Source organism: Ursus americanus, unplaced genomic scaffold, assembly GCF_024610735.1.
Source record: "Ursus americanus isolate L20-20 unplaced genomic scaffold, mUrsAme1.1.p SCAF_168, whole genome shotgun sequence".
Classification (NCBI taxonomy): domain Eukaryota; kingdom Metazoa; phylum Chordata; class Mammalia; order Carnivora; family Ursidae; genus Ursus; species Ursus americanus.
The window spans coordinates 77,016-93,522 of NW_028273750.1; the positions used below are offsets into that span (position 1 = coordinate 77,016).

At 63.0% G+C, this 16,507-nt stretch overlaps 3 protein-coding genes across 3 annotated transcripts; all 3 read right to left on the reverse strand.

Annotated features, from left to right (window-relative positions):
• Positions 1-243: 243 nt before the first annotated feature.
• LOC148106654 (melanoma-associated antigen 4-like) lies at positions 244-1,572 on the reverse strand. The gene has a single exon (XM_087860599.1). The coding sequence runs from the start codon at positions 1,557-1,559 to the stop codon at positions 561-563; it is 999 nt and encodes a 332-aa protein (XP_087716725.1). The 5' UTR covers positions 1,560-1,572; the 3' UTR covers positions 244-560.
• A 5,731-nt stretch (positions 1,573-7,303) lies between these two features.
• On the reverse strand, positions 7,304-8,625 carry LOC148106655 (melanoma-associated antigen 4-like). The gene has a single exon (XM_087860600.1). The coding sequence runs from the start codon at positions 8,623-8,625 to the stop codon at positions 7,627-7,629; it is 999 nt and encodes a 332-aa protein (XP_087716726.1). The 3' UTR covers positions 7,304-7,626.
• Positions 8,626-14,476: 5,851 nt separating this feature from the next.
• On the reverse strand, positions 14,477-15,700 carry LOC148106656 (melanoma-associated antigen 4-like). The gene has a single exon (XM_087860588.1). The coding sequence runs from the start codon at positions 15,685-15,687 to the stop codon at positions 14,689-14,691; it is 999 nt and encodes a 332-aa protein (XP_087716714.1). The 5' UTR covers positions 15,688-15,700; the 3' UTR covers positions 14,477-14,688.
• Positions 15,701-16,507: the final 807 nt, after the last annotated feature.

Below are 16,507 nucleotides of genomic sequence, written 5' to 3' on the forward strand. Positions count from 1 at the left end.
TTTCTCTATTTCCTGACCCCATCACTTCACTCTTCCTTTTTTCACCTTTTCAACCCATCCTTAGACCAATGCCCTGTGATTTTGGTCCAGAGCCCAAAGAAGGAGGCAAGGGGTCCCACCTGGTTTCCAGGACATGACAAAACTCTTAACTCTTGAACTGGGTGAGGACAAATGCTGTGTGTGTGTGTGGGGGGGGGCGGATGTCACTCACACACTCAGCCGCCGAAGCGGATGAAACCTTCTATGCCTAGGAACCCCACTGGAGAGCTTCCTCGAGGACACCAAGCTCTGCATGTGGGAGTCATCACAGAGAACAGCCCCCTCCCATCCCCCCCAAGGAGGCTCCTTGCCCAGCTTTCTTCTCCCAACCCTCCTTGGCCCTGCACTCCTTAGAAAGCCCAGGGCTGCGTCTTCACACACACACACACACACACACACACACACACACACACACAGTAACAGGAAAGAACCAGCAAGCAGCCTCACTTCCCGCCCAGCATCCCGCAGGAGAATCTGTTGGCCCCACCAAAGCCTGGAAAGGGCCTGGCCACCCCTGGGGCTCAGGCCCCCTCTTCCTCATCGCTCACAGACTCTTCACACAGGGCCAGGGACGAAGGCTGCGGCCCGCGACTGACCCGCAGCAAATACTCCAGCACTTGGAACTTGCTGGTTTCAGCATAGGCCCTGGGACCCCACAGGAACTCGTAGCGGGCAGGGTCGCTGCCGGGCACCTGCCGGTACTCCACGTACCCTTCCTGCACCCAGACATTGGTGAGGAGCTCCCTGGGCTCCCCGTAGATGACGTGCTCCCTGCTGGCGTACACCCCCATGACCCCCAGCACTTCCCACACCTTCTCCTCCGGGGCACAGTCGCCCTCCAGGACGATCACCCCCAAGAGCACCACCAGGAGGCCGGTCTTGGGCATGCCCTGCTCACCGCTCGGCAGCCCACCGCAGGTGAGGCCCAGGACGGTGACCAGGACGTAGGAGTGGTCGCTGGGGTCCACCTCCTTCACATCCACGCCAAAGACCAGCCGCATGCACTCGGACGCTTGGCCGAAGATCACGGGGAAGGCGTCCTGGTAGTCGTTGCCGACCACCTCCAGCATCTCTGCCTGGCTGGTGCGCTGCTGGGTGAGATACTTGAGCACCAGGAACGCCACCAGGTCAGCAGCCTTCCCCTGGAGTGTGTCCTGGAGCAGGGGCTGGGCTTCCTCGGGCTCCTCCCAGCCGCTCGACCCCTCCTCATCTGGGCTGCTGGAGCCATGGTGGGGCTGGCCCCATGCAGTGGCTGCCAGGCCAGTGGGGGAGGGGCAGGCACTCTGAGGGCTCTGGGGAGCACTCGGGCCCCCAGCAGCAGACCCCTCCTCCGGAGGGCCCAGAAACAGGGCAGAGCAGGAGATGCGAGAGGGGCTGGACTGGGAGGAGGCAGAGGCTGAGGAGGAGGGACATGGGCCCCCCTCCTCCCCAGCCCCGGACAGCTGTGCCTCCACCAGGCTCTGGGCCGGGACTGGGTCTTCCTCCAGCTGCCAGAGCTCACTCCTCCGACCCAGGGACATGGCGCCTGTCGGGCTGAACCTGAAGACAGAGGTGGGATGGCTCCTCAGAGTCCAGCCGGCCTGCAGAGGCCTGAGGTCCCAGAGCTGACAGTGGGCTGCTTCCTGCTTAGGAGAGGATGGGAAGGGCAAGCCCCTGGGTCCTCACCTTGACCTGTGGCACTCCCCTGCGCCTCCCCTGCTCTGTGACCTTAGGGACTCCTGCCTCAGGCAGAGACCTCGACTCTGAGTTCTTGAAGCCCCTGGAGGAGAAAGGGAGGGGCACCTCAGGGTGCAGACAGGAGGGCTGGGTCGGACTCTGTGAGGTCCCCACCAGTCCAGGCTGGGTGGTCCCCTCCTTGGCCTCTCAAGAGGCGGCTATTTCCCCTGCCAGAGCCTGGGCCCCACCCAACGTGGGACTGAGGCCAAAGGATCACAGCAAGGCCACGCAGCCCTGAGACTCCACAGAAGGTAAGCTAGGAGGCCCACATCTGGCCACAACTGCCAAAGGTCCACAGGGCTTGTCACGGATGTCCAGGGATGGCCAGGCTCGGGGTTCCATCTGTGCTGGGATGGGTGTGCCTCTTGGTCGATACCTTGACCCCACGGAAGGCCTGGGAAAACTCTCACCCGCCCTGTGCTGAGGCCTCATCTCCGGAGGACGCCAGAGGGAAAAATCAATTAGCCCACCATTTCCTGTCTCCCCATGGCTGAGAGAAGTAGCAGGGCAAGCCTGGTCCCTAGGGATCCTGCTGTGGGAGGCATGCCCTCATTTCTCACCTCCATCCCCACCAGGGCCAGGGCCAGGGCCAAGGTCCCTGCCTCCCCCACTGACTAGAGTCCAGACCCTCAGGCCCAGGCCCAGGCCCTCCCCTCCCTGAGACCAGGGATCTGGAGAGGAGGAGGGGCTCAGCCCAACAGGCTCCACCCAGGGTTCCCAGGGTTCTCAGGTAGGGCCTGGCCAGATTTCTAGGCCATCTCCTCCTTTTCCTGAGGGGTGGGTTCGGACCCAGCCCCTCCTCTCTCAGGGGTCCCCACATGGATTCTTGGCAGTACCAGGGACTCCTGTGTGTCTCCCAGGAGGGCTTCCTCAGATGACCTGACTGAGACCTCTCCCAGCATGGTCCTCTCGTGCCTGAGAGCTGGGAGAGAAGGGTGCGGACGCAGCAATCCACGCCCTCCCCCTGCACCCCACCCAATTCACAAGGAGCTCAGATCGGGGGTTGGTCCCTCTGTCCAGGGGCAGGAGTCCACTCTTTGTCCCTAAGGTGCTCACGTTTACGTTCGGCAGGTGCTGGAACTATCCCTTCTCCTATCCTCAGCATGCATCCTGCAGAACAACGCCACCACCCCGCGGAGACCCAGGGGAGAAAGTGGGGTGCTTACTTTTCTTGACTCCCAGCCTGGCCTCGCAGGACTGGCCACCGGGGCAGGACTTCATTTGGGACCCCTGTGTCTGCGTGGGGGTCTGCTCAGTCCTCCCTCAGAGTCTTGGGGCTCCACCCTCTGCTGACCTGAGGCCACAATCCTCAGACCAAGGCTCTCACCTCCCTCAGACCCTGGGTGCAGAAGTCAAGAACACTTCAGATGTTCCCCCCAGCTTGGGGGACATCCAAGAAGGAGCCCACGGGCAACAAAATCACTGTCTGTTTTAGGCTCTAAGGTCCTCAACGCTCACCCTGCATCCCTCGGGACTGCCCTGTGCTGTCCCCAGTCCTTTCCCCTCTGACAGCCCCACGCATCCGTGAGATCCAAGGCCAAATGTGGGGGTGTGACAGCTGCCCTATGGCCTCCCGTCGGTGACTCTGTTCTGGGGTCCAGGGTCCACGCAGTTCTCCCTGAGGGTTCTCGCCTTGACTTCGGGAGGATTTGACCTTCCCTGCTGCTGACCCTGATCTGCCTCTTACCCGAACCCCCAGACGCTCTATGACCCGGATGTGGAAGTCTGGACATGCCACTTGTCCTCTTCCCGCTCAGGGGCTTCCCAGGCCTGATGCTGTTCTGGGGTTCAGGGTCGCTCATGTCCTCCCACCGGGTCCTCGCATCCAGTCCCATTAGCCCCTGCCCCTCGTTTTTTAAACCATGGCCCCCGCTTCTGTCAGACCTGGATGCGGACGTCCTGACACACTGCCTGTGGACTTGGCACAAACACGCCTCACAGGGCTGACAGCAGGGGCAGGTTTCAGTGCGCTGTCCCTGTTCTGGAGTCCAGGTCCCTCCCTGAGTCCTCCCTCAGGGATCTTAGCTTGAGCCTCAGCACATCTTGTGTTCCTCTCTCTGCTGTCTCCAGGCCTGTTCCCTCAGACCAAAGCCCTCGCTGCCCTGAGAACCATGGGAAACGATCCTGGATGGCACATCAGGCAACAAAGGCCAGGGATTCCCTGAGATGGGTTCCTTCGGGTCACTTAGGCCTGTCCTCTATTGCCCACCTGCACTCCCTGGATGGCCAGTGCCTTCATCCCTGCATCTGAAGGCCGCTCCTTACAACAAGCTCTCAGTGTCTCTGGGACCCAGAGCCGAAGTCAGGACATGCCTCATGTCATGCTTGTCCCACTCAAGGGCCTCCCAGGACTGATTCCCTACTGGGCCCAGGGTCCCTCTGTCCTCCCTCTGGTCCTCACCTTGACTCCCGACAGAAGCTGGGCCCTCCCAGCCTTCCGACCTGAGGCCGTGCTCCTTACCGCACGCCTCCTGACTCCTGAGACCCAGAATCGGATCTGCAGGCTCGCTATGCATCCCCATGGCCCCCAGGGATCTTCCTGGACTGACACTATGGCCCCACCCCTGGGAGATCTCCTCTGTCCTCCCTCAGAGTTCATAGCTTGACTCGGGTTACTGCCTAGGCCCTCTCCTCTGCACACCGGAGGGAGGCCCTGCTCCTTCCACCCAGGCCCCCAGGGTCTCTGACACTGGGGATGCAAAAGTCCTGACTCACCACCTCCAATCCCCCCTGCACGGACCTTCCCTCACTGCCTCTGTGCTGGGGTCCAGCGTCCTTCAGTCTTCCCTCTTCATCCTCAGCATGAAGCCCAGCAGGCCATGGGGTCTCCCCTCTGCCCACCTGAGCATTGGCTCCTTTCACCAGGTCCCCAGTCTCTCGGGAGACCCGGATGCACCAGTCCAGCCACACTGGCCTCGTTTCCCCATCGCGCCCAGGGGCCTTCCTGGACTGACACTAGGGCCTGACCTCTGTGAGTTCCCCTCTGTCCTCCCTCAGGGTTCATACCTTGACGCCCATAAGCGCCTGGGCCCTCGCCTCTAAAGACCTGAGATCTGCTCCTTACCACAGGCCCTTTATCACTCGGACACCCAGATGCAGAAGTCAAGACTCACCACGTGTTCCCATCCCGCACCAGGGGCCTTCATAGAAACCCTGTGCTAGGAACCAGGGTCTCTCAGTCCTCCCTCTGCATCCTCACATTGAAGAGCAGCAGGACCTGGGCCCTCCCCTCTGTCCACCGGATGGAAGACAGACTTCTTCCTCCGAGGCCCCCATTCTCTCAGGAGACCACGTTGCCGAAGTCCGGCCCCAGTGGCGGCGTGTTCCCATCCCGCCCGGTAGGCTCCCTAGACTGCCATCCTAGGCGGACTTCTGCCAGGGTCCCCTCTGTCCTCCGTTATGGTTCATCCCTGGTCTCCTCTCGATTCTCGCCAGGACCCTCCCCTCTGCCCACCTGAGCTTTGGCTCCCTCCATCAGGCGTTTAATCTCTCAGAGACCCGTATGCGGAAGTCCAGACTCACCACGTGTTCCCATCCGCGCCCCCCCCCCCCCGCGCATTGCCCCCGCCCCCGCCCGCCCATGTATCTTCTATGACTGACTCTGCTGGGGTCCAGCGACCTGCAGTCCTCCCTCTGCATCCTCACCACGATGCCCAGCAGGACCTGGGCCCTCCCTTCTGCCTACCTGAGCATCCGCTCCTTCCATCAGGCCTTTAGTCTCTCAGAGACCCGTATGTGGAACTCCTGACTCACCACGTGGATCCACCTTCCCCTCCCCCCCCCCCCGTGGACCTTCCCTGACTGCTGGTGTCTAGTGTCCCGCAGTCCTCCCTCTGTATCCTCACCACGACGCCCAGTAGGACCTGGGTACTCCCCTTGCCCACCTGAGGGAGTCCCTGGTCCTTCCACCAAGGCCCCCAGTCTCTCGGGAGACCTGGATGCACCAGTCCCGCCCCATCGGCCATGTGTCCCTATCCCTCCCAGGGGCCTTCCCGGTCTGACCCTGGGGCCCGACCGCGCTGAGGTCCCCTCTGTCCCCGGCTTCTATGTCCGTGGGTCCTGCCCCCGATCCGTCCCCACGCGGTCCCTACCTGGACTCCCTGGGCCTGCCTCTGCCCCTGCCCCTTCCCGACCTGGCATCCTTCCGCTCTGACCAAGGTCCTAAGCTCCCTCAGACCCCCGAGGTGCATTTCACCAGACGCCCTCTGTGGCCACCCTCCCTAGGGACCCCCAGGGCCCGGCCGCGCCAGGAACCCAGTGCCTGGACCGAAGCGGGGGAGGGTGGGCCGCACAGTTCTCCCTCAGGTCCCACCACCCGCTCCAGGGAGGGCCTGGGCCCGTCCCTCTGGGGACCTGTGGCCTCTGTCCTGGGCCCCGGCGGGAGGGGCGCAGCCGGACGACGCTGCCCCTGCCCGCGGTCTCTCGGGGCTACCGGCAGGGGCCACCTGGCTCCTGGGCGCCCCACCCCCACCCCCACCCCCAGTGTGCTCCCTCACGGGTGGGTCTACCTGCACGCCTCGCCTCAGCTGACCAAGATCCCGCCTCCCTCACGCGGAGGTCGTCGCCGCTCTCAGAGCTCTGAGGCGGAAGTCGGAGCTCGTCACTTCCGGACCCCTTAGGAAGGGGTCCCCTAGGGCCGCCAGCACGTCGGGCGGCGATGGGTTCCGGCGAGGGGGTAGGTGGGGGAGGCGAGGGGAACGGGCAGGGCCGGGGTCCCCCGGTCCTCCCTGGTCTCCTTACCTGGACTCAGGCAGGCAGGGTTGGAGCCTGTCCGCCTCACAACCAGTCTCGCACCCACCCCACCACTTCCTTAACAGGGAGGCAGAGAGTGGAGTCTGGCTACTGTCACCACGCAGGTTCCTGGTGACCAGCTGCACAGAAGCCATCACGGCGCCCCTCTGGTCTCCCCAGACACCCAGGCCGGGCCAGGGGCATTTGCACTGCAGTGCTCGCCCCGGGAGCCACACCCCGTCACCCTGCTTCCCCTTCTTCTGCAGGGCTCAGGGCACCCCTCCCCACCTTCCTGCCAACACTGCGGCTGCTGGACACAGTCCCCTATGCCTGGGACGTGTCCTGCTTCTCCTGGTGTCCTCACTGCTCACCCACAGTGCCTTCCAGAGAGCAGAGCTCAGCCACTGGCTGGCAATCAAGGCGAGCAGGGCTCCCTCTGCGCTGACAGGAGGTTTCTCCTCCTTTCTTGAAGAACCAAGCCAATGCAGGAGCGCACATCTGCGTGTGCCTTTAGCATTTGCACAGTGACAGACAGCAAAGCATCAGAAGCAAGAACCAACAAACTTTCCCTTTTATTTCTCTATTTCCTGACCCCATCACTTCACTCTTCCTTTTTTCACCTTTTCAACCCATCCTTAGACCGATGCCCTGTGATTTTGGTCCAGAGCCCAAAGAAGGAGGCAAGGGGTCCCACCTGGTTTCCAGGACATGACAAAACTCTTAACTCTTGAACTGGGTGAGGACAAATGCTGTGTGTGTGTGGGGGGGGGGCGGATGTCACTCACACACTCAGCCGCCGAAGCGGATGAAACCTTCTATGCCTAGGAACCCCACTGGAGAGCTTCCTCGAGGACACCAAGCTCTGCATGTGGGAGTCATCACAGAGAACAGCCCCCTCCCATCCCCCCCAAGGAGGCTCCTTGCCCAGCTTTCTTCTCCCAACCCTCCTTGGCCCTGCACTCCTTAGAAAGCCCAGGGCTGCGTCTTCACACACACACACACACACACACACACACACACACACACACACACACAGTAACAGGAAAGAACCAGCAAGCAGCCTCACTTCCCGCCCAGCATCCCGCAGGAGAATCTGTTGGCCCCACCAAAGCCTGGAAAGGGCCTGGCCACCCCTGGGGCTCAGGCCCCCTCTTCCTCATCGCTCACAGACTCTTCACACAGGGCCAGGGACGAAGGCTGCGGCCCGCGACTGACCCGCAGCAAATACTCCAGCACTTGGAACTTGCTGGTTTCAGCATAGGCCCTGGGACCCCACAGGAACTCGTAGCGGGCAGGGTCGCTGCCGGGCACCTGCCGGTACTCCACGTACCCTTCCTGCACCCAGACATTGGTGAGGAGCTCCCTGGGCTCCCCGTAGATGACGTGCTCCCTGCTGGCGTACACCCCCATGACCCCCAGCACTTCCCACACCTTCTCCTCCGGGGCACAGTCGCCCTCCAGGACGATCACCCCCAAGAGCACCACCAGGAGGCCGGTCTTGGGCATGCCCTGCTCACCGCTCGGCAGCCCACCGCAGGTGAGGCCCAGGACGGTGACCAGGACGTAGGAGTGGTCGCTGGGGTCCACCTCCTTCACATCCACGCCAAAGACCAGCCGCATGCACTCGGACGCTTGGCCGAAGATCACGGGGAAGGCGTCCTGGTAGTCGTTGCCGACCACCTCCAGCATCTCTGCCTGGCTGGTGCGCTGCTGGGTGAGATACTTGAGCACCAGGAACGCCACCAGGTCAGCAGCCTTCCCCTGGAGTGTGTCCTGGAGCAGGGGCTGGGCTTCCTCAGGCTCCTCCCAGCCGCTCGACCCCTCCTCATCTGGGCTGCTGGAGCCATGGTGGGGCTGGCCCCATGCAGTGGCTGCCAGGCCAGTGGGGGAGGGGCAGGCACTCTGAGGGCTCTGGGGAGCACTCGGGCCCCCAGCAGCAGACCCCTCCTCCGGAGGGCCCAGAAACAGGGCAGAGCAGGAGATGCGAGAGGGGCTGGACTGGGAGGAGGCAGAGGCTGAGGAGGAGGGACATGGGCCCCCCTCCTCCCCAGCCCCGGACAGCTGTGCCTCCACCAGGCTCTGGGCCGGGACTGGGTCTTCCTCCAGCTGCCAGAGCTCACTCCTCCGACCCAGGGACATGGCGCCTGTCGGGCTGAACCTGAAGACAGAGGTGGGATGGCTCCTCAGAGTCCAGCCGGCCTGCAGAGGCCTGAGGTCCCAGAGCTGACAGTGGGCTGCTTCCTGCTTAGGAGAGGATGGGAAGGGCAAGCCCCTGGGTCCTCACCTTGACCTGTGGCACTCCCCTGCGCCTCCCCTGCTCTGTGACCTTAGGGACTCCTGCCTCAGGCAGAGACCTCGACTCTGAGTTCTTGAAGCCCCTGGAGGAGAAAGGGAGGGGCACCTCAGGGTGCAGACAGGAGGGCTGGGTCGGACTCTGTGAGGTCCCCACCAGTCCAGGCTGGGTGGTCCCCTCCTTGGCCTCTCAAGAGGCGGCTATTTCCCCTGCCAGAGCCTGGGCCCCACCCAACGTGGGACTGAGGCCAAAGGATCACAGCAAGGCCACGCAGCCCTGAGACTCCACAGAAGGTAAGCTAGGAGGCCCACATCTGGCCACAACTGCCAAAGGTCCACAGGGCTTGTCACGGATGTCCAGGGATGGCCAGGCTCGGGGTTCCATCTGTGCTGGGATGGGTGTGCCTCTTGGTCGATACCTTGACCCCACGGAAGGCCTGGGAAAACTCTCACCCGCCCTGTGCTGAGGCCTCATCTCCGGAGGACGCCAGAGGGAAAAATCAATTAGCCCACCATTTCCTGTCTCCCCATGGCTGAGAGAAGTAGCAGGGCAAGCCTGGTCCCTAGGGATCCTGCTGTGGGAGGCATGCCCTCATTTCTCACCTCCATCCCCACCAGGGCCAGGGCCAGGGCCAAGGTCCCTGCCTCCCCCACTGACTAGAGTCCAGACCCTCAGGCCCAGGCCCAGGCCCTCCCCTCCCTGAGACCAGGGATCTGGAGAGGAGGAGGGGCTCAGCCCAACAGGCTCCACCCAGGGTTCCCAGGGTTCTCAGGTAGGGCCTGGCCAGATTTCTAGGCCATCTCCTCCTTTTCCTGAGGGGTGGGTTCGGACCCAGCCCCTCCTCTCTCAGGGGTCCCCACATGGATTCTTGGCAGTACCAGGGACTCCTGTGTGTCTCCCAGGAGGGCTTCCTCAGATGACCTGACTGAGACCTCTCCCAGCATGGTCCTCTCGTGCCTGAGAGCTGGGAGAGAAGGGTGCGGACGCAGCAATCCACGCCCTCCCCCTGCACCCCACCCAATTCACAAGGAGCTCAGATCGGGGGTTGGTCCCTCTGTCCAGGGGCAGGAGTCCACTCTTTGTCCCTAAGGTGCTCACGTTTACGTTCGGCAGGTGCTGGAACTATCCCTTCTCCTATCCTCAGCATGCATCCTGCAGAACAACGCCACCACCCCGCGGAGACCCAGGGGAGAAAGTGGGGTGCTTACTTTTCTTGACTCCCAGCCTGGCCTCGCAGGCCTGGCCACCGGGGCAGGACTTCATTTGGGACCCCTGTGTCTGCGTGGGGGTCTGCTCAGTCCTCCCTCAGAGTCTTGGGGCTCCACCCTCTGCTGACCTGAGGCCACAATCCTCAGACCAAGGCTCTCACCTCCCTCAGACCCTGGGTGCAGAAGTCAAGAACACTTCAGATGTTCCCCCCAGCTTGGGGGACATCCAAGAAGGAGCCCACGGGCAACAAAATCACTGTCTGTTTTAGGCTCTAAGGTCCTCAACGCTCACCCTGCATCCCTCGGGGACTGCCCTGTGCTGTCCCCAGTCCTTTCCCCTCTGACAGCCCCACGCATCCGTGAGATCCAAGGCCAAATGTGGGGGTGCGACAGCTGCCCTATGGCCTCCCGTCGGTGACTCTGTTCTGGGGTCCAGGGTCCACGCAGTTCTCCCTGAGGGTTCTCGCCTTGACTTCGGGAGGATTTGACCTTCCCTGCTGCTGACCCTGATCTGCCTCTTACCCGAACCCCCAGACGCTCTATGACCCGGATGTGGAAGTCTGGACATGCCACTTGTCCTCTTCCCGCTCAGGGGCTTCCCAGGCCTGATGCTGTTCTGGGGTTCAGGGTCGCTCATGTCCTCCCACCGGGTCCTCGCATCCAGTCCCATTAGCCCCTGCCCCTCGTTTTTTAAACCATGGCCCCCGCTTCTGTCAGACCTGGATGCGGACGTCCTGACACACTGCCTGTGGACTTGGCACAAACACGCCTCACAGGGCTGACAGCAGGGGCAGGTTTCAGTGCGCTGTCCCTGTTCTGGAGTCCAGGTCCCTCCCTGAGTCCTCCCTCAGGGATCTTAGCTTGAGCCTCAGCACATCTTGTGTTCCTCTCTCTGCTGTCTCCAGGCCTGTTCCCTCAGACCAAAGCCCTCGCTGCCCTGAGAACCATGGGAAACGATCCTGGATGGCACATCAGGCAACAAAGGCCAGGGATTCCCTGAGATGGGTTCCTTCGGGTCACTTCGGCTTGTCCTCTATTGCCCACCTGCACTCCCTGGATGGCCAGTGCCTTCATCCCTGCATCTGAAGGCCGCTCCTTACAACAAGCTCTCAGTGTCTCTGGGACCCAGAGCCAAAGTCAGGACACGCCTCATGTCATGCTTGTCCCACTCAAGGGCCTCCCAGGACTGATTCCCTACTGGGCCCAGGGTCCCTCTGTCCTCCCTCTGGTCCTCACCTTGACTCCCGACAGAAGCTGGGCCCTCCCAGCCTTCCGACCTGAGGCCGTGCTCCTTACCGCACGCCTCCTGACTCCTGAGACCCAGAATCGGATCTGCAGGCTCGCTATGCATCCCCATGGCCCCCAGGGATCTTCCTGGACTGACACTATGGCCCCACCCCTGGGAGATCTCCTCTGTCCTCCCTCAGAGTTCATAGCTTGACTCGGGTTACTGCCTAGGCCCTCTCCTCTGCACACCGGAGGGAGGCCCTGCTCCTTCCACCCAGGCCCCCAGGGTCTCTGACACTGGGGATGCAAAAGTCCTGACTCACCACCTCCAATCCCCCCTGCACGGACCTTCCCTCACTGCCTCTGTGCTGGGGTCCAGCGTCCTTCAGTCTTCCCTCTGCATCCTCAGCATGAAGCCCAGCAGGCCATGGGGTCTCCCCTCTGCCCACCTGAGCATTGGCTCCTTTCACCAGGTCCCCAGTCTCTCGGGAGACCCGGATGCACCAGTCCAGCCACACTGGCCTCGTTTCCCCATCGCGCCCAGGGGCCTTCCTGGACTGACACTAGGGCCTGACCTCTGTGAGTTCCCCTCTGTCCTCCCTCAGGGTTCATACCTTGACGCCCATAAGCGCCTGGGCCCTCGCCTCTAAAGACCTGAGATCTGCTCCTTACCACAGGCCCTTTATCACTCGGACACCCAGATGCAGAAGTCAAGACTCACCACGTGTTCCCATCCCGCACCAGGGGCCTTCATAGAAACCCTGTGCTAGGAACCAGGGTCTCTCAGTCCTCCCTCTGCATCCTCACATTGAAGAGCAGCAGGACCTGGGCCCTCCCCTCTGTCCACCGGATGGAAGACAGACTTCTTCCTCCGAGGCCCCCATTCTCTCAGGAGACCACGTTGCCGAAGTCCGGCCCCAGTGGCGGCGTGTTCCCATCCCGCCCGGTAGGCTCCCTAGACTGCCATCCTAGGCGGACTTCTGCCAGGGTCCCCTCTGTCCTCCGTTATGGTTCATCCCTGGTCTCCTCTCGATTCTCGCCAGGACCCTCCCCTCTGCCCACCTGAGCTTTGGCTCCCTCCATCAGGCGTTTAATCTCTCAGAGACCCGTATGCGGAAGTCCAGACTCACCACGTGTTCCCATCCGCGCCCCCCCCCCCCGCGCATTGCCCCCGCCCCCGCCCGCCCATGTATCTTCTATGACTGACTCTGCTGGGGTCCAGCGACCTGCAGTCCTCCCTCTGCATCCTCACCACGATGCCCAGCAGGACCTGGGCCCTCCCTTCTGCCTACCTGAGCATCCGCTCCTTCCATCAGGCCTTTAGTCTCTCAGAGACCCGTATGTGGAACTCCTGACTCACCACGTGGATCCACCTTCCCCTCCCCCCCCCCCCCCGTGGACCTTCCCTGACTGCTGGTGTCTAGTGTCCCGCAGTCCTCCCTCTGTATCCTCACCACGACGCCCAGTAGGACCTGGGTACTCCCCTTGCCCACCTGAGGGAGTCCCTGGTCCTTCCACCAAGGCCCCCAGTCTCTCGGGAGACCTGGATGCACCAGTCCCGCCCCATCGGCCATGTGTCCCTATCCCTCCCAGGGGCCTTCCCGGTCTGACCCTGGGGCCCGACCGCGCTGAGGTCCCCTCTGTCCCCGGCTTCTATGTCCGTGGGTCCTGCCCCCGATCCGTCCCCACGCGGTCCCTACCTGGACTCCCTGGGCCTGCCTCTGCCCCTGCCCCTTCCCGACCTGGCATCCTTCCGCTCTGACCAAGGTCCTAAGCTCCCTCAGACCCCCGAGGTGCATTTCACCAGACGCCCTCTGTGGCCACCCTCCCTAGGGACCCCCAGGGCCCGGCCGCGCCAGGAACCCAGTGCCTGGACCGAAGCGGGGGAGGGTGGGCCGCACAGTTCTCCCTCAGGTCCCACCACCCGCTCCAGGGAGGGCCTGGGCCCGTCCCTCTGGGGACCTGTGGCCTCTGTCCTGGGCCCCGGCGGGAGGGGCGCAGCCGGACGACGCTGCCCCTGCCCGCGGTCTCTCGGGGCTACCGGCAGGGGCCACCTGGCTCCTGGGCGCCCCACCCCCACCCCCACCCCCAGTGTGCTCCCTCACGGGTGGGTCTACCTGCACGCCTCGCCTCAGCTGACCAAGATCCCGCCTCCCTCACGCGGAGGTCGTCGCCGCTCTCAGAGCTCTGAGGCGGAAGTCGGAGCTCGTCACTTCCGGACCCCTTAGGAAGGGGTCCCCTAGGGCCGCCAGCACGTCGGGCGGCGATGGGTTCCGGCGAGGGGGTAGGTGGGGGAGGCGAGGGGAACGGGCAGGGCCGGGGTCCCCCGGTCCTCCCTGGTCTCCTTACCTGGACTCAGGCAGGCAGGGTTGGAGCCTGTCCGCCTCACAACCAGTCTCGCACCCACCCCACCACTTCCTTAACAGGGAGGCAGAGAGTGGAGTCTGGCTACTGTCACCACGCAGGTTCCTGGTGACCAGCTGCACAGAAGCCATCACGGCGCCCCTCTGGTCTCCCCAGACACCCAGGCCGGGCCAGGGGCATTTGCACTGCAGTGCTCGCCCCGGGAGCCACACCCCGTCACCCTGCTTCCCCTTCTTCTGCAGGGCTCAGGGCACCCCTCCCCACCTTCCTGCCAACACTGCGGCTGCTGGACACAGTCCCCTATGCCTGGGACGTGTCCTGCTTCTCCTGGTGTCCTCACTGCTCACCCACAGTGCCTTCCAGAGAGCAGAGCTCAGCCACTGGCTGGCAATCAAGGCGAGCAGGGCTCCCTCTGCAATGACAGGAGGTTTCTCCTCCTTTCTTGAAGAACCAAGCCAATGCAGGAGCACACATCTGCGTGTGCCTTTAGCATTTGCACAGTGACAGACAGCAAAGCATCAGAAGCAAGAACCAACAAACTTTCCCTTTTATTTCTCTATTTCCTGACCCCATCACTTCACTCTTCCTTTTTTCACCTTTTCAACCCATCCTTAGACCAATGCCCTGTGATTTTGGTCCAGAGCCCAAAGAAGGAGGCAAGGGGTCCCACCTGGTTTCCAGGACATGACAAAACTCTTAACTCTTGAACTGGGTAAGGACAAATGCTGTGTGTGTGTGTGGGGGGGGCGGATGTCACTCACACACTCAGCCGCCGAAGCGGATGAAACCTTCTATGCCAAGGAACCCCACTGGAGAGCTTCCTCGAGGACACCAAGCTCTGCATGTGGGAGTCATCACAGAGAACAGCCCCCTCCCATCCCCCCCAAGGAGGCTCCTTGCCCAGCTTTCTTCTCCCAACCCTCCTTGGCCCTGCACTCCTTAGAAAGCCCAGGGCTGCGTCTTCACACACACACACACACACACACACACACACACACACACACAGTAACAGGAAAGAACCAGCAAGCAGCCTCACTTCCCGCCCAGCATCCCGCAGGAGAATCTGTTGGCCCCACCAAAGCCTGGAAAGGGCCTGGCCACCCCTGGGGCTCAGGCCCCCTCTTCCTCATCGCTCACAGACTCTTCACACAGGGCCAGGGACGAAGGCTGCGGCCCGCGACTGACCCGCAGCAAATACTCCAGCACTTGGAACTTGCTGGTTTCAGCATAGGCCCTGGGACCCCACAGGAACTCGTAGCGGGCAGGGTCGCTGCCGGGCACCTGCCGGTACTCCACGTACCCTTCCTGCACCCAGACATTGGTGAGGAGCTCCCTGGGCTCCCCGTAGATGACGTGCTCCCTGCTGGCGTACACCCCCATGACCCCCAGCACTTCCCACACCTTCTCCTCCGGGGCACAGTCGCCCTCCAGGACGATCACCCCCAAGAGCACCACCAGGAGGCCGGTCTTGGGCATGCCCTGCTCACCGCTCGGCAGCCCACCGCAGGTGAGGCCCAGGACGGTGACCAGGACGTAGGAGTGGTCGCTGGGGTCCACCTCCTTCACATCCACGCCAAAGACCAGCCGCATGCACTCGGACGCTTGGCCGAAGATCACGGGGAAGGCGTCCTGGTAGTCGTTGCCGACCACCTCCAGCATCTCTGCCTGGCTGGTGCGCTGCTGGGTGAGATACTTGAGCACCAGGAACGCCACCAGGTCAGCAGCCTTCCCCTGGAGTGTGTCCTGGAGCAGGGGCTGGGCTTCCTCGGGCTCCTCCCAGCCGCTCGACCCCTCCTCATCTGGGCTGCTGGAGCCATGGTGGGGCTGGCCCCATGCAGTGGCTGCCAGGCCAGTGGGGGAGGGGCAGGCACTCTGAGGGCTCTGGGGAGCACTCGGGCCCCCAGCAGCAGACCCCTCCTCCGGAGGGCCCAGAAACAGGGCAGAGCAGGAGATGCGAGAGGGGCTGGACTGGGAGGAGGCAGAGGCTGAGGAGGAGGGACATGGGCCCCCCTCCTCCCCAGCCCCGGACAGCTGTGCCTCCACCAGGCTCTGGGCCGGGACTGGGTCTTCCTCCAGCTGCCAGAGCTCACTCCTCCGACCCAGGGACATGGCGCCTGTCGGGCTGAACCTGAAGACAGAGGTGGGATGGCTCCTCAGAGTCCAGCCGGCCTGCAGAGGCCTGAGGTCCCAGAGCTGACAGTGGGCTGCTTCCTGCTTAGGAGAGGATGGGAAGGGCAAGCCCCTGGGTCCTCACCTTGACCTGTGGCACTCCCCTGCGCCTCCCCTGCTCTGTGACCTTAGGGACTCCTGCCTCAGGCAGAGACCTCGACTCTGAGTTCTTGAAGCCCCTGGAGGAGAAAGGGAGGGGCACCTCAGGGTGCAGACAGGAGGGCTGGGTCGGACTCTGTGAGGTCCCCACCAGTCCAGGCTGGGTGGTCCCCTCCTTGGCCTCTCAAGAGGCGGCTATTTCCCCTGCCAGAGCCTGGGCCCCACCCAACGTGGGACTGAGGCCAAAGGATCACAGCAAGGCCACGCAGCCCTGAGACTCCACAGAAGGTAAGCTAGGAGGCCCACATCTGGCCACAACTGCCAAAGGTCCACAGGGCTTGTCACGGATGTCCAGGGATGGCCAGGCTCGGGGTTCCATCTGTGCTGGGATGGGTGTGCCTCTTGGTCGATACCTTGACCCCACGGAAGGCCTGGGAAAACTCTCACCCGCCCTGTGCTGAGGCCTCATCTCCGGAGGACGCCAGAGGGAAAAATCAATTAGCCCACCATTTCCTGTCTCCCCATGGCTGAGAGAAGTAGCAGGGCAAGCCTGGTCCCTAGGGATCCTGCTGTGGGAGGCATGCCCTCATTTCTCACCTCCATCCCCACCAGGGCCAGGGCCAGGGCCAAGGTCCCTGCCTCCCCCACTGACTAGAGTCCA

Coding starts and splice junctions, on each gene's coding strand:
- LOC148106654 (XM_087860599.1), bottom strand. CDS start 1,559: ATGTCCCTGGGTCGGAGGAGTGAGCTCTGGCAGCTGGAGGAAGACCCA.
- LOC148106655 (XM_087860600.1), bottom strand. CDS start 8,625: ATGTCCCTGGGTCGGAGGAGTGAGCTCTGGCAGCTGGAGGAAGACCCA.
- LOC148106656 (XM_087860588.1), bottom strand. CDS start 15,687: ATGTCCCTGGGTCGGAGGAGTGAGCTCTGGCAGCTGGAGGAAGACCCA.